Raw genomic sequence first — 24,000 nt, 5'->3', positions numbered from 1 at the left:
GGACTCATGAACAACTCTCACAAAACATAAAAACAGTCATTGATCATCCAGGTAACAACACACGGTATTAAGAATATGTATTAAGGTATGTAAACTTTTGAACGGGATAGTTTTCATAAATTCAGCTATTATCGTGTCTTGTGGACTATACATCTGTTATGTGAAATAGCTTCTTCAGGACAGCACTAAATAAAAAACATGGGATTTTATGATCGGTCTTATTTTGTTAACAGTATTAAGATTTAGCAGATTCTGCAAGGGGTGTGCAGATTTTTCGGCACAACTGTATGGTTTGTTTTTTTTTAGTTGGTTTTTGGTCAAGCCATAACAGTTTGCTCAACTAAATTCATATATAAACAAAAAATTCGGAAGTTTAAGAATACATTTAGGGTTAGGGTTAGAAATGATCACGTATTAGAACAAGCGCATTATGATTTGTATTGCTGCTGTTATAAAAAATGAACCACCAATCAACTTTGAGAATCCAACAGTTTTGTGGTATAGTGTAAACAATTTTTAAAATACAGCGAGATCTGGATTGCCAGACCAAAAAAAACCCCTCACAAATGATTTGTATTGCTGCTGTTATAAAAAATGAACCACCAATCAACTTTGAGAATGCAACAGTTTTGTGGTATAGTGTAAACAATTTTTAAAATACAGCGAGATCTGGATTGCCAGACCAAAAAAAACCCCCCACAAATCGAGTAACTGGAAGGTGTCAACTAAAATGTACTAAACACATAGTATTGGCTTTATTTTCATGGAAATGTAATTGAATCAGTGTACAAATAAAAATGTTAAATTATACTCCAGTTAAAGTGCAAATTTCCTAATAGCGATCGAGTTTGTTAGCGTCTCTGTGCTTAATATGTATTATGTTTAAATGTATTATCTGTGTGTGCAGTACGCTCCAGTCATAAGACATTTCGCTAAGATTTACTTGCATTTGAGGACTTTAAATGCAAAAAATAGGATAAGACAAATACATGAATAATTATTGATGCATCAAATCAAATATTTGGATGTTGGAAAGGATGTTGCGCTGTCATCTAGGATCTCCGTCCGCTCACTTTCACATACTTACTCTGAAAGTAAGAGATATCATCGTTCTATTCATAGCACTAATCCATGATTAGTTAATCATTCATTTTATGTTAACATACGGGAGATCCAACATGCATTCAAGTGATCATGGTTCTCTTGGTAGCATGCCTGAGTTACATCCATACGTTTGATTACACGTACATGCCTTGATTCCAATCATTTGACCAAAATATTTGAGTTAAGTAAGGAATAAAACACACGGTGTGAGCAGGATTATTTTCTTATAACTGCATGCATTTGATCACTCTTATACCGCAGAATACAGATTCGCCAACAATAACACGTCACACTTATAGAAAATTAACCCACACCTTTCAGATTAGAGAATTCTGCAGCGCCATGGTCTACACCTTTAAATGCCAGTTTGATGTCAAATCTTTTAGTAGCCATATCAGAACCGTAGCTGTGTGAAGATAGCGCCCTAATGGAGATTTATTCAGATGCTGCTGGGTAATTAAAGGCATGTCTGCCAGCTATTCTCCAATTAATTGTCCCACCATGGTGTAATTAGCATCGCCAGTGCTTTGTTATAATTCTCCCTAATGGACTCTTTCATTCCTATGATTGCATCACTTATCGCTTTTATCTTCTGTGGGGGGGGGGGGGGGGGGGGGGGGGGGGGACCCATTCTGTGATTTCCTTCAAATCTCCTTTTAAAATACAGCAGGAATAGATTATTGATCTTCATGTGGTTGTTGCCAAGATTACTAAATGCTCACAGAATTATCATTTCTGATTTATGGCAATAGTATAGGCATGTTTATTATCGTATTCCTTACATATTCCTTTCTCAGTGTACACCGGTCAGGGGATTTAAAACGGCTGCACTCTGAATCTCTGATTATGCACTTTTTTTTTTTTTTTAAACAACTTTGGCGAACAGCAGTTGAACCGTCAACTGTAAACACAGTGATACTTTATGATTACGAAGGACACTTAATTCAGTGTACGTGCATTGATTGAGATTGCCGAGAATAACATGTTGCCTTGGTGATAAGATAGGGGATACTACAAGTTATTTTTGAAAACCCTTATAACATTAAGAGCTTTAGAACATAATAAGGGTTGCACATTGCTATTCTTATCTGGAGCCTGGCTTTTTCTTCCCCAAAATGGCTGTGCATAGAGGTCCAATCAAAAAGTCTATGTGGTAACCAAGAATAAACTACATTTATCCAGCAAAGTGGCGAGTTTATTGATTGACAGCACAGAACCGGTCCCTTTTCTGTATAGGTACATTGTTATCAAGCGTTAATGTAAAATAGAGTTCTCTGAGCCTCTAAAACAAGTCCTCTAATTACGAATTTGCTGGATTGTCACGTGACGTGGTTGCTGACTGGGATCATGGGAATTTGCATTGCAAATGCTGACCTGACATGATGGAAAGAGTAAAGCTACAGCTTATACAAATGTAGTTATAGCTATCAAAGTGGGTCACAGATGACTAAAAATACTAAATGTAATCTTAATTATTGCAAGGTAAATACATCAATATTATGCTCATACTCAATTAATGGAAATATATTGAGCCTAATTTTTTTAATGTTTTAAATGAACCAAGAAGGGGGAAAAAATCCAAATCAAATACCAAGTTGCATCAAGACACATAAAGAAGTCATATGTATATATAATATGAATCTAAATTTGAGATCTTTAGAGGTCTTGTGTCTTTTTATAGTTCTGGTTTAACTACTAACCCTGGCTTTAGTCTCCAATTCTATCATTACACAACTCCTTATTGAGGCTCATGTTCAGTTCGAATTGCTGGAGGTTTTTTTGTTTGTTTGTTTGTTTGTTTGTTTGTTTTTGCATTACACTGTCTTAATAGTGCTCTCAGACCAGACTGAGCATGTGTAGTTATTTTCAGTGCTTTTCTTCAGACAGTGATTAATGAGAGTCATTCCCTCTGCTAAGCATCCAGTCCCACCTAGTCTCAGCGTCATCACCTTCAGACAGGACAGCCTCCGTGCATAACACTCATTAACACCTGAACATATGGGGTTTGATGCCTCATAAACACAGCTCTTTATTAAAGACAATAAACCATATGCGACCATGCGTGCATCCTTTTTGCCCTGTAGCCTCTATGATTTTGCACATAGCGAGCCAAAACATCTTGAACGATCTTCTACATGAAAACAGCAAGACATAATCTATTCTACACTGCAGCTACTGAGTAAGAACCAGCACAATTCAGAAGTGCCAGACTTACCTTTTTAGCGCTGCTTCTATTCCTTTTTAAAACAGCACCGGGCGATTGGCCAGACTCTTACCACACTCTGTGATGCCATGCGTGAAGCGTGATTTAATCATGATCCTCTGCGCAGAAGCTTGAGAAACGTGAGATGTGAATTAATTATCGCTGGTGCTGGAATCAGTCATCTGCCAGCAGCATCTGCCCGCACTCCTGCCGGGAACTTGTTACAATCTTCGCGAGCCAATTTTCTTTCCTCGGAATGCTGGTGTCTGTCTCCCAGCACATCCTGTGCAAAAGCTAAATAAATTTCCCGGTAATTAAAATTGATCTGCGCAGCAAAGTGAGAGTAGCTTGTGTCATGGTGGTTACTTGGTAAGTTTCTCTCCTCTTTAAATGCCGCATGAAGCATTTTAAAGTTTGATCAGAATCTTCTCGGTTTGCCTGTGCTTTTCTCTACAGGTCATGTTTACTGAGGAGGATGTGAAGTTCTATCTGGCTGAGCTGGCTTTAGCTCTGGACCATCTTCACAGCCTGGGAATTATCTACCGTGACCTCAAGCCAGAAAAGTAAGTGTGATCAAAAAAAAAAAAACATACTTTACTGTAAACCTCATATGTCCTACATCAATAGAAGAATGTGATCCACCTACTACAACCAATTCTTCATTGCAGTCAGCTCTACAAGTATTTTTACCCTCGGTAATGTTGGGTAAAAAAGATTCTAAAAAAAAAATCTTTGTGGTGAATTAGCTTAAACTCTTACTGAAAATATGAGCGAACCTTTTAATTTAAGTGAATTTATTCTAAGAAAATGCCCATATCCACTGTTTGGGTAATCATTAAGATGTTGAAATTAAGAAGAGCTGTAAAGCTGTACCTTGCCTAGAAGAGGGATACAAGTGTATTTTTCCCATTTCTCCAACCATCACAGTTGGAGATTTGCAGACGATGGCATCATTTAGGGATCGCCAAGTTTCCAAATCTACAATTAGATTAGAACTACTTGGAAAGACATGAGAAAGCATTTTCTTGCATCTAACCACGAACATAAGCGCCTGGAGTTCACTAAGCACTACTGGATCTTTCACTGGAACTGGGTTCTATGGTCAGATGAGACACAAATAGAGCTTTCTGGCAGCAAACACTCAAGTTGGTTTGGGGTAAAAAAAAAAAGAAAAAGAAAAAGAAGGATTGTTATACAGAGTAGAACCCAATCCACACTGTTATGTGCGCTGGTGGACAAGTGATGCTGTGGACCCGTTTTTTTTTTTTTTTTTTTGGGGGGGGGGGGGGGGTTGTCTAAAGGCTCTGGGAAACTTGGTAGGATATGTCACATCATGGACTCCTTGAAGTACCAGGAGACTTGATTAATGATACAAAACGGACATCCATGTCAAAATGCTTCCTGACCAAAGAATCAAACTCACAGCCCCCTGACTTAAACACCACTGAGATGAGCTGAAGCAGAGCGTGCACAGGAGAAGATCTAGGGCTGTGGAGGATCTGGAGAGATTGTGCATTGAGGACTGAGCTGTACTCTCCAGTCTTATTCAGGATAATAAGAGAGGACTCAGTGCTGTTATATTGGCAAATAAGGGTTGCACAGAGTAGTAAAATCATGGGTGCTAATAATTGATAAGGGTTCCCCCCCTTACTTTACCAGGGATGCCAATAATTCTGGAGCTGTATGATTCATAATAAGGTTTTTACCCCAGCCATTATGGGCTGCAGAAGCACCGCTCAGATTAAATGCCCTCGAATAAAAACCTCAGCATAATTCCGCTGGCAATCCTGCAGTTCAGCTGAGGTGATATAACCACTTGCTTTGATCCAAAAAAAATCCATCCAGGTGCCTAGGTGTGATTAACACAGCAGCTGCGCTTGGGCCAGATTTAGAAGCACAGTCGAAGCTTTTTCCCCCTCATAGACAGCTGAAATCTACACCAGTGTTCTGCTTGTGCAAACAGCAACACTTTTTTTTTCTCTCTCTTTTTCACAGTTTGCCTAGCGTTGAACACCACACCGACTTTTACTCTGAACTCCTCATGTTCATTCTTCCTCAAGGGGACATGGGTATGAGGAGGTATAATCAACATAGGGTTTCTTGGAGAACTGCAAAGTGGACAAGCTGTTCTCAGTGCAAATGATTAATGGCATGTAGCTAAAGACCAAGCGTAGGATAAGCGTGAGTCTTTTTTGGTCACAAAATTTTCCCCAGCATGCCAGGATATTGGGGTCAGAGCACAGGGTCAGCCATGATACAACGCCCCTAGAGCAGAGAGGGTCAAGGGCCCAACAGTGGCAGCTTGGCAGCGCTCGGGTTTGACCCCCAAACCTTCCAATCAGTAACCCAGAGCCAGGCAGTGCTGGAGCCTGAACCCCCAACCTTCCGATCAGTAACCCAGAGCCTTAACCACCAAGCCACCACTACCACAGGATGTTGAACTTCTGTTCATAAGGACAAACATGTTATATTGAGCTCATTAGACATATTAGCATTTTAATTGAAGTACTACTTTTAAAAGCATTAAGTAAATGTTTGTAAACCATTTATTTTACAGCATTCTTCTTGATGAAGATGGGCATATAAAGATCACTGGTAAGATATATTCTTTTTTTTCCCACCCACCACTTAAAATCAGCAGAGGGATTGTGGGATATATTAAAAGAAATGTCTTTCTCCTGCTGTTTCAGATTTTGGTCTGAGTAAAGAAGCGATAGATCACGACAAGAGAGCATACTCGTTCTGTGGGACCATCGAGTACATGGCCCCAGAGGTAGTCAATAGGAGAGGACACACGCAAAGTGCAGACTGGTGGTCTTTTGGCGTGCTGATGGTAAGTGTGTTTGACGCCGGAGGACGAGCCGGTTGCATACAAGACTATGTAATTATAGAATGCTTTATCATCAGTAAACAGAAGAAGAGCTGTAGGCATATCAGGTGTGTGTGTGTGTGTGTGTGTGTGTGTGCTTGTGCTCATTGTGATGCACTGAATGAAACTCTAACCTGAGACATGCATTTGAATATTTTACTACAGAGGCAGGGGGCACGGTGGTTTAGTGGTTAGCACGTTTGCCTCGTACCTTCAGGATTGGGGTTTCGATCCCGCCTCTGCCCTGTGTGCATTGAGCTTGCCTCTTCTCACCGTGCTTCTGGGCTTTCCTCTGGGTATTCCGGTTTCCTCCCCCAGTCCAAAGACATGAATTGTAGGCTGATCTCTAAATTATCCATATTGTGCCCTGCGACCGGGTGGCACACCCAGCATGTGCCCTAGGCTTAAAGGAGAAGGGATAATAATTATTCATACATACATTAATAATACTATGATTACCAATCAGTGATTGTCCATTATTAAAATCTACAGTTTACTTAAACTTTCCTTTCTACCATTCACCAGTTTTTGTCTGTCCCAATGGCAGAACTAGAAAAAAAACATGCACTCCTTTGCAACTCTCTCCTATGTGATATTTTTTGACAGTTAATGATTAAGATGTTGAAATGATCTGAATAATGTTTACTGAAAGCTAGCTTACCCTTCTGTTGTATAATTAATGACAGACTTTCAGCCGAGACGTTTCGTGACGCCTTTCACTTTTAGTGAAAACTAAAAGTGTCACCCTTGCAGGCAGATTCAGACATAAACAAGTCAGCATATTTATTTTTAAGAAGCTAGCACATCATCAATAGTGGTTTTTTTGCAGCTCTACAAATGCAAGAAGAAGAAGAAGAAAAAGAAAAAAAAAGGCTAAGACAACAGTCCTTGCAGCCAGCGTGGCTCGAGTTGATTCTACACCCTTCAAGAATTCTGAGTTTCCCAAGGTTAAACGACTTGATGACTCACTGTTGGGTTAAATGACATTTGGTGTAGTGCTCAGGCCAGCCGAAAATAAATATATCGGCTCTCAAATGCATTGACGGCAGATTTTTAAAGAATGAAAAGAATTACGAAGTTAATAGATGCTCTAATTAAACACAAACACACTTTTTACACTTTTCAGTTTCTCTAGAAATAAAATGCATTAATTCTAATATGATCGAATAGACCGTATTTGTATTAGATAACACATTAGGCAATATTTTTACAGCAAGTGTTTCGCACATACAGGGTATACATATCGCCTTCTAAAATGGCTTATGTTATTCCCTGGCTTCCTTTTTGAAGATGGCATCGACTAGCAAACGTTTAAATTTAGCAACAGCTCCAGCAGACTGAGCGCTGGCTTGTGTCCTAATATCTCAGGGAAAAATTCGGTTACACAATCAGAATGCAGACAGAAGACGCCACCTGTGAGAGCTGATGCTCTGAAAGTATATGTTGTTGTCATAACGTCTAGCTGACACCAAAGACTAACACTTTCATTGCTGTCCTCCAGTTTGAAATGCTGACTGGATCTCTGCCTTTTCAAGGCAAAGACCGCAAGGAGACCATGGCACTTATTCTCAAGTAAGATTGATTTATTATTACTGTTGAAAATGTCTAGTGGGTGAATTACTAGCGTCTGTGCTTGTACGATATATAGATTTTCACCTACTCATGAAAAATCGATAAATGAGCATTTCCACCATTTTAGGTTTAAGGAGAACATGGTAGGGTGTTATACTTTTATCAGCTGATAGATTTTATTTACATGAATGAGTCCAAATATTCTCCATTCGCCGTGACAGACAGCGAGGTGTGACGCAAGTACGGTCAAGAGAATGGGAGATGGGGGAAGGGGGCAGGGCTTCTAAACGGTGTCATCTCAGATTTAAATGTCGATTGGCTCATCTTTGGCTTTATTACACACCAAAAAGTCTGCTCTTTTGACATATTTTGGAGTGATAACTTGTACTATAATACTCCTATCGCTCCACTGTGGAGTTCCAATGCTAAATGTATAAAGGTTGGCAGATCTGATGATATAACATAAACAGAGTAAATATCACTGGACATCATGCCAGTGTAATACTTTATCTGAAATTCTTTATAAAGACAAAATCTCTCTAACAGTCCCGGCCAGGATTTCGCGATTTTGCAGTCGCAGAAATGAACACAAAATCAAGCAAACGCCACAATATTCAGAGGAGCATGCAATTTTCCGAAATGACTGCAGATTTCATGCAGATTTACGCCAAGACACGTCATGTGCCGTCATCACAAACGCGCATTCGGCGAAAGCCATCTTCGATTCATGTGCGTCGAACATGAGTACAGCTGTAAGGTCTCATTTGCCAACAAACGTCACTGCGAAAGGCCGTGCAAAACAATTTTATGCAATTGAGATTGCACCAAATCGAGTAGTTTTCCGCAAAAAATCAAGCATTTTTGGCCGCAACAATCACAAATAAACTCCGTGAAATCCTGTACGGACTGCATTATATCGCACAAGCCCACTAGTGTGTATACTCATGTTGCTTTAGCTTTGTTTTATCAAGATTATATGAAATGTAAATTTTTTGTCATCTGGGGAGATGTGTGGTTGATATTTGAATCTATTTTTAGGGCAAAGCTTGGCATGCCACAATTCTTAAGCCCAGAGGTGCAGAGTTTACTGCGAGCACTTTTTAAAAGGAATCCAACCAACAGATTAGGTAATATATCCGAATTCTGCACCACACCTTTAGTCACATGGATGTACAGCATGATGGCACTTAACATATAAAATTTTATAGTACTCAATACTACACACAATGACATCCATTAGAGCTAAATTATGCTTTATTATTTGTTCAGATTCCACAAGTATCTACATTTTCAGACTTAAAGGCCAGTGGTTGAAAACAATAGATTATTAACAATAGACCTCTAATTTATCTTGCAGTTTAAACTTGCTAGCTGAAATATATAGTAAAGTATAAAACTATCACATTTCTTCGCTTATGATGTGTGTTTTATATTACTTGATCTGTGTTTTCTGTATATTTTATTGTCTAGACTGTGTTTATTATTCCCAGGCTCATTACAAACATTAGGCAGTGGGTCAAGCAGACCTCCTGGATATCTCCCATTAGAAACTAGCTGCCTATTTCCAACTATAGTTAGAGTTCTCTAGAATCTAGAGTTCTCTAGCTAAACAACTTTAACAAAATTCCACAAGGAATTGAGGGGAGTAATTTGACCATCTTTCACTAGCTTCCCACCTAAAATAGAAAACAAATACCTTACTTGTGCAGTAAAAAAATAAAAACAAATCACTATCACTCCTAAATTCATTTTCCTCCTACATTACCATACTGGCTCATTCAATTACTTTCTCCGTTCTTTCCTGATTATTTGTCTACTCTTGCCTGTTATAATGTAGTTGGACTTTTTTCATGCTTAAAGTTGAGACATGATGATGATGATTACATACAACTGGTGTGGGTCATTCCATCTCAAATGGTCCAATGCAAGTTGCTTTGCTGTTTAAATTATTATTATTATTATTATTATTATTATTATTATTATTATTATTACCTAAGTGTATTGCCATTGCAAAATTTACCAAGCTATGATGATGTTTCTCCTGTATTAAAAGCAGTAAACGATTATTGACTTCTGATCTGTAGTCATTGCTTTTATCGGAGGAGAAACAACACCATAGTTCTGTTTATGACACGGTTCATTTGTAAAACACCCAACTGAACACTGTAATTCCATATTTGGATCAAATCTATTCACGGATACTAACTATACCCCTGTACCAACATGATAGATCAGGCTGGATCTTCAAATCTGGCCCTCAAAGTCTACTGTCCTACAGAGTTTACTTCCAACCTTAAGCTCACAATTTTTACAGCAGAATGCTACTATAAAGGACTTATTTCTGTCAAAATTTCAGGTGTGTATCTGGTCCCCCATCAGAGATATTCAACCTGAAAATGCTGGGATTTTTATTTATTTTTTTAATGCACGTCCTCACTCCCATCCATATAAAAGAGAGAAATATCAAACCTGAAATGTTCTGCATGCACACTATACTTACCTAGGTACCTCCTAAAAAAAATTAAGACTGAGACTCAAACCCTTCCTATTATAAATTGTGAGCAATCTGTGAGCAATCTTCTGCATTACATTTGGACTTAAGTTCTATGTCTAAGGAACATGAATGTGCAAAATGTTTCTATGTACATGCATCTTGAAAAGTGCTGTAGAGATCAGTTTTTGTTACAAGGAGCCAACACCATCCTGAGCCGAGATATTGAGGTTTCCGTAAACAGCTGTATAAGCAAAATTTGTTGCGTGCCATGACACAAAGATGGCTGTTGTAGTTAAATCAAGTAAAAAAAATAATAATAATAATTAAAATAAGGGTCGTTTTGCAATGCCAATACATAGAGGTAATCACTCCAAAAAAATGTTTTAATTTAAAACAGTCAAGTAACCAAATTTCCAATTATTGCACCACTTGAGATGGAATGGCCCGTGTATGACATATGTGTACAAATGTCCCACCAATTCTGTCCTGACACAGCAGTTAACTATGAATTAATATCACCGGACTATCAGGGTGAATCACAGAAGCTAAGAATTATTTTGGCCCCTCAACATATTTTTATTGTATCCTTTTTTTTAACAAAACATAATCTACTTGGTGTTAGATTATAGGCATTTAGGGTATTCTTAAAGGCCTCAGCATACCCATCTATGACGCATTCACAGATCGCATAGAGCGTTCATGTGCAGAGTTGGCCCATGTGCATGACACAGTTAGCAAAGCCTCCACATGGTGTCCGTTTGCTCCGCAATTACATCATATTGTTTGTGGAAGGCAGCCGAACGCCGTCTCTGCATGACATATTCTGAGACCATAAGCTGGTGCTGATTTTCCTCTTATGGCTTTGGACCAGTTTTCAAAATATTTGCGATCGCTTTGCACCAGACTTTCTTATATCTCTTCTAACGGATAGCGTTCAAGACGAGTAAATGATTCTTACTGGACACGAGTCCATGCTTCTGCTGTGTAATTAACAAGTTTCAGCTGAGATTTTCATGACAGCTGGTAGTCTGATGCCAAAAGGTCTGTCAGAGACTGGCACACCATTGTAGCAGATTTACAGCTTTGCAAAAGCAGAGAGATGACAATTGTTTGTACAGACAACATGGCTTGAGTTGATCCTGCTTAAGAGAGGATGCACACTGAATCTGTTTTGAAATAAAAGAAACACAAATGTATTACAGATAATACAGAGGTGGCAGGGGTGTGTTAAACTATAGTTAATGATAGCTACTCTGAGCTAAACTGAAATGAATTTTAATCTTGAATATGGGGAATTTCTATTGAACCATAAGTGACTGGAGGACAGAAAACACCATTGCTAGGTAAAAATTTGTGTCAAAAATGTTTAGCGTACATTACATGTAATTACTTGGGTATTATTTACATGCCATCACAGCAAATTAGATTACATTTAACAATTGTATTTAAAAGTCAGTCCTGTAGGACACCCTGTTTCTTGTATCAAGGAGGTCCACTACAGATGTGGTAGAAGTGGTTGTTTTTTAAGCCTGAGTCGAGTCACGTCGAGGCTCAGATGCAGGCCATTTGTGTGAGCTGTGATTGAACGTGACTCTGAGAATCACGCTTTCCATAATTCATGAAGCAGAAAGAAAATGCAGCAGCGGTATCGTGCTGAGCATAGCTAGACAGGCCTGAGCCTTGCATTTGCTATTTACACTGGCGACTTCTCAACTCCTACATGTAATAGATAACCCACCAGTAAAGCCACGGTGATGAAGAATAACTGGGCTTTCCAGGAAACCGACGCATCATTCGGAACATTCTTGTAGGAAGGAACTGAGAAGAGTCAACAGGATAGAGATACAAACATTACTGCTAATGTGGCCTGTTAATGAATTAATGTAATCAGTTAGCTGGATGTCTTTAAGCCAGAGTATTGAAATGGAATGTCAAGATATTTGCTTGTAATGTGAGATAGGACTACTAGATTTCTGAAGCAGTTCATTTTATAGACATTATGGGAAATTATGGTATGATTGCAATAGTTTGATCTTTGCCCCTCTGGCTTCTCCATAGGAGCGGGACCTGACGGAGTGGAAGAAATCAAAAGGCATCATTTCTTCGCACCCATAGATTGGAATGTAAGTGGGCTCTCTTGACAACCTGCTGGGTTAAATTCCATGAATAAAACGGGGATACCGGGACCTCTCGATCTCCCACAGCCATGCAAGACCTGGAGACAAGGAAGGCCAAAATAGGCCTTGAGGTCTGGGTGGGAGGGATGGCATACTCTCTCTCCTGTCAGTCATGGTGTCACTATCTAGTCGTGGGCATTTGCGAGCTCATGTATGCGGAATAGGGTAGATAGCACTTTCCTCAGAGGGTTTTTCGCTAACCTGTGAGGCAGCATGAGCAGCACTTCAGAAAGATGTGGTTGGCTGGCTTCATGTGTCTCGGAGGAAGCACGTGTTAGCGAGAGAGAAAAAAACAAGGTAGAGATGTTACAAGAGATTTTTACAAGTATGGGTATTTGGAACTGAAGATCTCTCTACAAATCTTTTTCACACACACTAAATGTAAGACCTGTGTCTTACCTGTGTAAGGAATACGCAAGAGTGTGTATATGTGTCGTGTGCTGCATTTTTCTTTTTCTTACTAGGAACCATATGTTGCCCGAATGATAGGAATATCTTTAATATTTGTTATTGATGTTTGATGAGTACCTTTTAGCTGTACTCATGTTCGACGCACGTGAATCGAAATCTGAGGAAAATCTGCGTCGATTTTGAAAAATTACGAGCTCCTCCGAATATTGCGGCGTTTGCTTGATTTCACGTTCGTTTCTGCGATGGCAAAAAAATAAAAAATAACGCTAAATCCTTGAGGGACTGAAATGTGTAGAAATTGTAGATCAACATTTTGGTACAATCATGATTTTAAAACAACTGATCGTTGTTTTTCTTTGATCGTGTCTTTTTAAACAACAGAAATTATACAGGAAGGAGATCAAACCTCCATTCAAACCAGCAGTTGGCAGACCAGAGGACACTTTCCATTTCGACCCTGAATTCACTTCCCGCACGCCAACAGGTGCAAATAATTTTGATTTTGCTTGAAACAGATATCCCGAACGATTAGGCAAATGTAAGTGAGAAAGTAGTAGCACATTTTTATCTGACCCACTATGACCATTTTGATGGATATGGTATAGAAGGTGAGAACTGCATGTAATAGAGTGACCATTGCACTCAGCTTTCTCTAACATTTCAACACAGCTTTCAGCCAAACATTTGTTATCGTGTTGGGATTTAGTGTGATGTAACCATCTGCACTCTACCAATGTGACACTGAGAACATCGAGTGCAGATCTGTGCAGATTGTGATGACCTCGTGAAAAGTCACTTCATACCACACACATCTGATCGATCGTCATTTTCCATCCATGCAGAATCCATGTCCTAGTTTCTCTGCTAAGTGTGTGTGTGTGTGTGTGTGTGTGTGTGTGTGTGTGTGTGTGTGTGTGTGTGTGCACGCTCAGACTCACCGGGTGTTCCTCCCAGTGCTAATGCCCATCAGCTTTTCCGTGGTTTCAGCTTTGTGGCCACCAATCTAGGACAGGAGCAGTGTATAACAGAGACCAGACCGAACTCCATTAATCCTATAGTGCAGGTAAGCAAAAGTGCATCAGTGTGAAGAGAGCTACTCTCATTTCCTTTCCGTTCGTTGCTCCGTTTAACTTTCAAATTGATTGCAGGATTCACATTAACATTTGATGCACCGTTCATTGCTGGTGCCTTCTGCATTTATCCACCTACTGGCAAAATAGTCTTTATGATCTGCAAATGCTAAGATCGGTGTTGAGATCAATGGTGCACGTGATGATGTGCTAAAATATTGCCATTTTAAAATACAGGCCCACCTACTGTACATCAGCTGCGATGGTACATTCCAGAATTACTGGCACCATTCATGAGAAAGGACCCAAAAAAACACCTTCAATAGTGCTTTTTTCAGAAAAACACAATTAGCACATCTAACAAATATTTGACAGTTCATGCTATTCATATTGTAGTATAATATATGAATATATAACATTTTCAGTCATTTTAATTATAGATTTGGATTTATTTTTATTATAGCTTTACCGCCCTCCAATCATGTCCAGTTTCCCCCAGTGTATACATGTGGCATCTAAAATCATTTGTCATGTGAAAACGCCACCGAAGAGTTTTCAATACAAAAGATACAGATAGATGTTAGGTAATGTTTTTATTGTTTTTAAACAGTTGCGGTGGTTCAAAATATCACAATGCACAAGCATGAACATAATAAAATGAAAAAAAAGACGTATATCCTAGGAATTGGCATAAGGTGAGGAGAACAGTGAGGAAGGCAAAGAAGGCGTCAGATATTAGTTTCAGAATTAGTACAGTTTATTTGATTATTGAGGTTGTCAGATTTCAAAAATGTATTATTACACACGCCTTCGCCGTAATAAGACGTTGTTTGGAAAGGTTGCACGAAAGAAACTCTTCCTGAAAGCAACTTCACCGAGTGCCTTTAAATCTACAGCTGGAAGTCTGTGTCTTAGTCCGATAACACCAAACTCGAGCTTTTTATCTCTACATGCCAAGTATGTTTGTTTTTGTTTTTTTTAAGGGCAGGGCTTTTTTTTTTACAAACAAAAAAAAAAGCACCTGATACACACTGTAAAATATGACGGTGGATCGTTTATGTTTTGGGCTGTTTTGGTAAAGAGGCTCTTTCATGAAGTCTGATCATGAATATGTTTAATACCCAAGATATTTTACCACCAAACTACACAGTGTTTCATAGTATGCACTAGTGACACTTATTTTGGAGTTGAGTAAATCCCCTGGTCTGCAATTACAGACCAATAACATTCGCCCTCATTCCAGAGAGGCTGCTTTTGCAGGTCTCGGCAAAAAGATCAGACAACAAGGCGGACTGTAATTCCTATTGTGTAAGCTGATTTGTTTGTGTCACACGGAGCCCGACTGACTGAATATATCTCTCTGAAGAGTCAAGGTGGAGCGAACTCTATTGACTTTAGAGAACACACAGATGTCAGGATGAGTGACAAGGCCAGCTGCTGGCTCTGACATATTGTTCCCTGCACTTCAATTTGACGTCACAATAAGACCATCCCTCGCTTATATTGAACCTGCACAGCATGAGCATTTGTGCAAACGCTGTACCATTTTTCTGGGTTCGCTTGCTGGGACTCACAATACGCAAAGAAATATTTGAAGCTATTGAAACTTTGCATTTTGACTTTCCAAAGCATTGGCGTATGAAGTGTAAAATAAAACGTCAAATTTTTTTTTTAAGTCTATAATAATTTGAATTCCAATGTCTTACTGAGGACATTCGGGAACATTCTTTTTAAAGGCAATCGTAAAATTTCCCAATTTCAGCCATTACATAAATGTGCACAATAGAAGAATCATTTTAAATGTTTAAACATGCTTCACTGATTCTGTTTATAAAGGGTTATGGGGGTTTTTTTGGACACACGTGTCTGTGTAATGTGTACAATGGTCTTACTATGTTTCTGTTTTCCATTTAAGCAACTTCATAGCAACAACATCCATTTCACTGACGGATATGAAATTAAAGAGGACATCGGCGTCGGCTCGTATTCAGTATGCAAACGCTGCGTCCACAGAATCACCAGTGTAGAATATGCTGTTAAAGTAAGGGAATTTATTTATTTTTTTTGTATTTCTTTCCTTGATCTGGTTAATAATGATGATACCCACATTTGAGTAGCATTTTAATACAGAAGTAGTAGGCTCTGTATATAAAATAGGTACCACGTCTTTTAGTGTTTTTATTTTGTACTTCACAAGTTCCTCTTTCCTGATGCGTTGCATACGGCTGAAAAAGCCGTGTTCTCAGGTTGTAACGTCACACACACGGTCGCCTTCATTTCAGATCATAGACAGAGCTAAGAAGGACCCATCGGAGGAGATCGAGATCCTGTTGCGATATGGACAACACCCCAACATCATCACTCTGAAAGACGTGAGTCGAATTTCTACATTTAAAAAAAAAAAAAATAGCCTATTTACACCAAGTTGTACATTTCTATGACCGAATTAAATACATGTAACTTAACCAGAATAGACCACTGTTTCACTCAAGATGAGCTAAAGACACCAAAAATTCTAGATGATGTAATGAAATACATGGTTATTATGCGAATTGGGCAAATATAGTTATTGTATCTTGTGTATCATTGTAGTATTGTTTCCAGTATAGTTAAAAAAAAAAAAAAAGACAAATTAAAAATAGCTCATTTTCACAGGAGAGCTGTGTGTGTTGTTGCTTGCAGGTCTACGATGATGGGAAGTTTGTGTATCTGGTTATGGAACTGATGCGTGGAGGCGAGCTGCTCGACCGTATCCTGCACCACAAGGGCTTCTCGGAGAGAGAGGCCTCTGCTGTGCTCTGCACCATAACCAAGACTGTGGAGTATCTCCACTCACAGGGGGTCCGTTCTCTGTTTGACTCACACGCACTCGCATACATTTGCATGCATACATTCAGGCACAGTGAGCTCAGCTCAGGGGGAATGGAGGGGAGGGGAGGGGAGGGGAGGGGAGGGGGGTGGCGGTCTCAAGACACCATGTTTTTGAGTAATTATTTGAACACAATATTGTTATAATGAACTGCGTGTCCTGCATTAGTTTGTAATGAACGCATGTTATAAATCATAGCTGTTGTCCTGCATATCAGCTACATGAACTGTATGTTAATATGAGTACAATCTACTGCTTACACAGTGCTTCATATTTGCCAATCTCGGCTTTGTGTTCTTCTCAAGGTTGTACATCGAGACCTGAAGCCTAGCAATATCCTGTACATGGATGAGACGGGTGACCCGGATTCGATAAGGATCTGCGACTTCGGTTTCGCGAAACAACTCCGGGCTGAAAACGGCCTCCTCATGACACCTTGCTACACTGCCAACTTTGTGGCTCCAGAGGTAGTGAAAAATCCTCTCCACTGATTACTGCTATTATAAATATATCTGTGTATTAAGTGTGTAACCAATGACTGTATATATGAGTGGAAACATGGCGCTATTCACTCCAATTGTGCTGTTTTGAGGCCTTTTTTGGGTAGAAATGGGAGTCGCCATCTTGCGAAAACTGCAGGCCTTGGAATCAGAGCATGCACAGCATATAGGGCCAGACGGACAGTGGGTCCCGCCTCTCGCGCGCCGTATTAGTGATGGACATTTACATGAGCATGCACGCTGATGTTATTTGAAGTAGAACTTAAACTGGCGTATCGGCTAACTCGAAGTGGCAAGTACATCATATAATTTTCACAGGTATATTTATTATACCGTTGTCAGGAACATATTTTAGCGCATCGAGCGTCATGCGCATCATGACTAACCGATCTACCATTTGCAAGCTAGCTGACATTATCAATCATTTTAATCAAAGTAATCCAAGTATAAGTAGCTAATGTAAGGTACATACTGAAAATATAGTTGTAAACATTTACAGTCAAGATTTACACGCAACACAACCTTTTAAACATTTTACAGGGGAAAAAATCACTGCTCTAAATGATTTTCATCTAGCTCTGACATCTAGTAAGTCAGTGTGCTCTTAACACACTTCTCGTTTTTGCTAGCTATAATATCAGTACAACGAGCTAGCTTGGATCTAAAAATGAGAGAAACCGCAAAGAACTCCGCACTGAGTGTCTGTTACGATGGTTTACAGTAAAACAGGATATGGTTTTGCTACAGAACTGTTAAGACCTTCGGGTCCGTGTCGAACTCCTATAACTCCTATAAAACACATTTATCGTAAGAGATATCAGGGTCCACTTAAAATTGTACTGCAGCCAGCCACTGGAGGGCCTCAGAGACATTTTGGGTTCACTTTTGAATCCCTGTAACGTCGTCCTCCCACATACAGTATACCGTCATTGGGTGTAACACAATGGCAATATTGGATTTGAATCTGTTGTGGATATGGTCTAAACAATGAGAGCCTTTTTTTTTTCTTTCCTCCCTCCCTTCTTTCCAAGTCTGATGCACACCTCTAGTCTCAACCAGAGATGCCCTGTGATCCTTTCCGGCAAGCTCTCTTTAAAAAATGAACAGTGTGCCTCCTACTTGTGTCTGTATTTGTATCTGCCTAGGATGCATATTTTTGGTCATTCTGAATAATATGTTATATAAAAAAGAAAAGCTAAAAAAAGGCACAAAGCTAAACAGTCAGTCTGAATGCCACTGTAAAATATTTAATAATGTCTGTAGTCAAGATCTGCTTCCTGTTGCTTGGTTAAATCAAACGGATTGACTGCGGAAACGTTATGGTAATTAATGTAGTAAGTCCCGCTATGCCAACACCATGCTGTGAGATGACAGAGCTAGTCGGTCTGTGTGGCAGGTTCTGAAGAAGCAGGGATACGATGCTGCTTGTGACATCTGGAGTCTGGGAATCTTACTGTACACCATGCTTGCAGGGTGGGTAACGGGTCTGCACACACACACACACACACACACACACACACACACACACACTCTGTCTCAATCTAATTTCTCCCTGAATGTACTTATAAACATGTAAATCCACACAATGATGTGCTAGTATACAAAAATATGGAATTTACATTTATTGAGACACAAAAGGTCCACACTGCATCCAGCAGAAAATCGTGGCACGTCCGTGACCTTTAGGTCTCCTGCTTTGTTTACTCATTGATTGCGTGTGCATATAAATTGAGCCACAGTTCTAAGTGTATTACCTCTTAGAAACACCGAAAGGCAAAAACAGAACCTTTAACACTACTACTACTTAAGTCACAAAGCAGGTGATTTATTTCTTTCTATAATCCGGTTGTTTTTAGTCTCTGTGCTGGACCTTACAAGCGATCAAACCAGGTTTGTGTATTCAGACTGTAGTTGCATGGGTTTGCATGTCCACATTTGTTGCTATAGTAACGACAGCTGCCGACATGGAATTTCCACTGTGGATTATGTTTTACATAAGGACTTTGACATGTCATGGTTTAGAATGACTTTAGCACAGACAACAGCAATTGGAGTGTTTATAGAAAGTACATGGGCTGCCTAGATGTATGTCCTGTCCTTCTTTCATGCTGTTATAGCAAATGTTAGATATCAAGATGTAGTCTTGTCATGTGGTACACATGGTCATGCACCAAATGAGAAAAAAAATGAAGAAAACAAAAATTCTTTTTTTTCTATTCAGATGTTTTTCCAGATAATCCAAACAATTAAAAACTAAAAACAGGTCTAGTTTTTAAGAGATGACTTTCGAATGTAGTTTTTTTTTTTAATGAAGAAGCCTGTAACAGCTACATAATTTCACTCTGTACTCCTTCCATGAGCATACCACAGCTAGTTTAAAATCTGTCCAGTGAAGATGACAGCTCGTCCTCGTGGGAGTGATTCAGTGCCGTCTGCCTGACACGTGTCAACACTTTATCTAAAGTCCCGCACTGACCCGTCTTCCTGCGGTACGAGCAAATAGAAATCACTGTTCGAATCACGCATACGAACGCTGCTCGTGAAAACGCTCACTTCTGGAGCAGGTTGAAAGGATTACTACATAAGCCCAGGTCAGTTCAACAACTGCTGTGGAGAATCAAGCCACGCTCGAACAATTTAATGTTCCTGTCTGTTTGTTGAGCTTTAAAGCTCCGTGTAATCAGGGCATCTGAAAAGGCGCATTTCAACACATTTAACCTGACCACCTAAAAATAGTGCTTAGAAATTGGACTTCTACAAAAAAGCAATTCCTCTCCCAGTTGTCTGCCCAAAAGGCTCAAATGTGATTTTGTGTTCTCTTCTTTTCACACTCCCGCTTCAAACAGGTTCACGCCCTTCGCCAGTGGACCTGATGATACCCCAGAGGAAATCTTGGCTCGAATCGGCAGTGGCAAATACACCCTCTCTGGGGGCAACTGGGACATGGTGTCTGACGCTGCTAAGGTTAGAACAACTGGTAACAGTTACTGTTTTTGGTAAATGCCATAAATGTTCCGTTTACTACCACTACTAGCACTGGAGGCTCCATGTCTATGAAGCATATTGTTATATATTGCGTATGTATAAATTATTAACAGAACAGAATTATTAATAACTTTGTGTATAATATAATTATGGAAGGGGACACACAAAAACTGGTCACATGCTTCGGAATCCCCTCAGAGGTCACATGCAATAAACATACTGTTTTACACCTTCCTAGTCATTTTCTTTTTGTTAATGCTTTTATTTCATCGTGGCACAAAAATGCTCAAAGATTTTCATATTTATTAGATCGATTGACTCACACATTTCCATAATAATGTGAACCAAATACACATTTCCACCACAACAAAAAAGAATCATGTTTTTGTCATTTTTTTATATTTAGCTGAACACAGGAGTCAACGTTCTAGTGATGTGATCTTATTCCTTCTTTTGCAAATGCTCTGTGTTTGTAGGACATCGTGACTAAAATGCTGCATGTGGACCCTCACCAGCGGCTCACCGCCCCTCTGGTCCTCCGTCACCCGTGGATCGTAAACCAAGAGCAGTTATCTCTGAATCAGCTCACCCGAAAAGACGTGCACCTGGTCAAGGTAAAAATCCTGTTTTATGGCGTTCACATGGATATACTGTGTGAATATATGTGTGTGTGTGTGTGTGTGTATATATATATATATATATATATATATATATATATATATATATATATATATATATATATCTGTGTGTCATTGGGAGCATGCACTGTATGTCCTTTGCAATGCAAGAAGGTGCAACATTGCCACCACCTGGTTCTCTGAAACACTGCGTAATACATCAGCGTGGGATTTTTTTTTATCCACTCTAGTGTATTTCATCCATGTGAAACAGTTGCAATAAGTCAAACTAACAAAATGAGTTCTGCACTTTTGTATTGTTTATTAAAGGGAGCAATGGCCGCTACATATTCAGCTCTTAACCGAACGCCACAGGCTCCCAAGCTCGAGCCTGTCCTTGCATCCTGTCTGGCTCAGAGAAGAGGAATGAAGAGAGTGACGTCCACTTGCTTGTAGCACACAATCAAACAGCACCACCTATAGGCCGTGAAGATACTCGTGTCAAGCCTGGGAGAAGGAACCAGGCAAATCATCAATGCACAACGGGGAGCAGTCATGTGACCATTGAAGATGGTAGAATTTTACCCCACGTATACAGCTTTAGGAAAGCGAGCGGCTGATAGCCGCTCGGATTAACGCAGAGGGCGTTGCGATTAGATCCCTGCTCTAATCCTGAAACGAGGCACAGCCAGGGAATTGTAGTGACGGGAGTTTAGATTGTCTCACCAACCAAGAGCACAAATAACATAACCTGCAAGCTCAAACTGTGAAGGGTGTCATGTCCCACAAGCCATCTTGAAATGTTTGGACCTGACTGCTGTCCAATTGCGCCAGATTACTGTCATTCCCCATCTGGATCTGGAAGTAATATATTTACAGTGAATGTGCCCACAAAATTCACATATTTCGTGGACAGCTAGACTGTAGTGCATGTTGAAACACTAACACGCAGGGAAAATTTGTACAAACACAGTTATCCCTTAGCCCAAATGTGATCAGTAAATCAAGGTGAGTTTGGTGTCCTTTTAAAGTTTACTTCTTTAGATGCTACTAACAAGGAAAGCTCATAGCCACCAGCTCGTCTCAACCCACACCGAGTTCTCCAGTAATCTCCAATTGAAAAATTGTACATTTCTTCCAGAACTGTTCCGTTAATCCTATTTAATTTATCTATAAAGTCATTCGACATATACAGTGGTATGTATATAGGTCAGAGCCCTATAAAATAAGATCAGAGCCCTAAAAAATGCTTCTTTGGCTAGCTCAGGTGTTCAGCATTCAGCACATGTACATTTACAGTGCATTTACATAACCACAGCAGAACAAGCAATATTAACTACAAGAGACTTAGTAAACGGACAAGACTATAAAAGATGCCAGCATTATTGACATTTCTTTATCTAATTCCAGCACGCATGCAATCTAAGTGGTTTTATGAATGAAAAAAGGACACGGTTCATTTTTGTCTTCTTATTGCTTCATAGTTTATAGTGAACTGCTTCAAAGAGATGTGATTCCTGAGAGATGTGAAAATTTTGTTGTTGTTGTTCAACACCATTTCAAACAATTTCTGTATTCAAAATATTTTTTAATCATTTATTTTTTAATTAATGCATTTATTTCAAATAATCATTTCTTGATATGTTTATTTGTTTCAAATAATAATTGTTTTAACATAAATTTATTGATTTATTATTTATTTCGCCTGCTGTTGAAGTGCACTTGACAGGGTTTTGTTCGACAGTGAAACTTGTAAATGAGAGCCCGAGTTTTGCACTAACCTTTTTGTTTTCCAGAATTTTTACTAAAATATGAGATAAATATATGCAGACGATTCTGAGATTTCTGAGAAACGGAATTAAATGTGCGAAGTATTTTTAGATATCAGAGGTTTAGCATGTGGTTTGCCTAATCTTACCTGTGAAAACGCTTGTTTATGTATGCGTGCTCGTTTCAGGTTTTCTATTCGATGTGAATTTCATTGTACAGAATATATCTTATTCATTTAATATGCTACATGGTGGAAGCATACATTTTACCCATTTACCTCAATAATAAGCCTTGTGCTTTAATTCAAACCAAAATGGCACAATTATGTCACTGTTCTTTTATTCATTGTATTCAGGATTTTGAACTTTAATTCTAAACTTATACATGTTTATATCAGGCTCTTGAACACCTGCAGGCGAATACAGTGATTTTTATATGTCCAGTTAAAATAGGGAGCAGTAATCTTAATTATTTATTTATTTTATTATTTGAAGAAAGAGATTTTCCTGTGTCTTTGCCATCTTACCATAGCTTGCATAGGGCTTTTTTTTTTTTATTGCAATGCTTGTTTCCTTTGGCTGGGATGTGTATGAAATGTAGAATGTTTTACCAACATTCTTACATGCATGTACGAAGTTACTTTGAGATAAGGATGATGTTAAATCTAAAACTTCAAACGCAAAATTATGACGATGTAGGACCGCCGTGCACTTTCAGAAATAAAAGTACCACGATGCACTTTTTCTTATCGCTAGGGTGCTACTATCAAGGGTGCATCATTCGTACCATTAATATGTGTCTTTTACCCAGGAATGTGCATGTGATGTACCTGTGATTGATCATTTTATAGTAAAGCTTTAAAGGATACATCAGTGGGTTTTTTTTATTTTTTTTTTAGGTCCAATTATGTGTAAAGATACAAGGAATAAAGATACATAGTGACTGTACCACCCCAGCCCCAAGGAAAAGTGCATTTTGGTACCTTTATTTCTGAGAGTGTGGATCAGGTGCAGAGAAAAATGAACAACCATAGTCATACTGTTATTTTTGTCCTTCATATTGGCTTGCATGCCAGCAATTTCTAAATAAATTCTATTGAAAAATGTACTGTCTGATTTTATTATGAAGCGTTCCAGTCCTCAGGAAATGGTGATTTTCATTGAAACTGATTTCTTCCTCACAAGTACAATGTGTCGTTAAAACAACCAGCATCTGTCTGCTTTGAAAAGGTAACTCTGTGATTTTTTTTTACTGTAATATGAATTTTAATAACAGTTTAATCATTTCACAGGCTTAAAAAATAGTAATAATTAATACCTATATGGGAACATGCTCCAGTGGTACAATTTCTCCTCATGC

The 24,000-nt window shown here is 39.0% G+C and overlaps 1 protein-coding gene across 1 annotated transcript in view; it reads left to right on the top strand.

Moving 5' to 3' along the window:
• The window catches only part of rps6ka2 (ribosomal protein S6 kinase, polypeptide 2), a 38,928-nt gene extending 15,179 nt beyond the window's left edge, over positions 1-23,749 (top strand). Inside the window, exons 6-21 of the mRNA XM_017464469.3 lie at positions 3,764-3,870; positions 5,865-5,902; positions 5,998-6,140; positions 7,678-7,748; positions 8,787-8,875; positions 12,301-12,365; positions 13,212-13,314; positions 13,763-13,893; positions 15,816-15,941; positions 16,183-16,272; positions 16,583-16,741; positions 17,075-17,236; positions 18,666-18,742; positions 20,116-20,233; positions 20,731-20,868; positions 21,202-23,749. Coding sequence (XP_017319958.1) covers positions 3,764-3,870; positions 5,865-5,902; positions 5,998-6,140; positions 7,678-7,748; positions 8,787-8,875; positions 12,301-12,365; positions 13,212-13,314; positions 13,763-13,893; positions 15,816-15,941; positions 16,183-16,272; positions 16,583-16,741; positions 17,075-17,236; positions 18,666-18,742; positions 20,116-20,233; positions 20,731-20,868; positions 21,202-21,327 — 1,743 coding nt within the window. The 3' untranslated portion in view covers positions 21,328-23,749. The remainder of the gene's footprint in view (positions 1-3,763; positions 3,871-5,864; positions 5,903-5,997; positions 6,141-7,677; positions 7,749-8,786; positions 8,876-12,300; positions 12,366-13,211; positions 13,315-13,762; positions 13,894-15,815; positions 15,942-16,182; positions 16,273-16,582; positions 16,742-17,074; positions 17,237-18,665; positions 18,743-20,115; positions 20,234-20,730; positions 20,869-21,201) is intronic.
• Positions 23,750-24,000: the final 251 nt, after the last annotated feature.

The sequence above is a fragment of the Ictalurus punctatus genome, chromosome 3 (genome assembly GCF_001660625.3).
Source record: "Ictalurus punctatus breed USDA103 chromosome 3, Coco_2.0, whole genome shotgun sequence".
In the NCBI taxonomy this organism is placed as follows: Eukaryota; Metazoa; Chordata; class Actinopteri; order Siluriformes; family Ictaluridae; genus Ictalurus; species Ictalurus punctatus.
The sequence above is the reverse complement of the archived record's forward strand: the minus strand, read 5'-3'. Positions and strand labels throughout refer to the sequence as shown.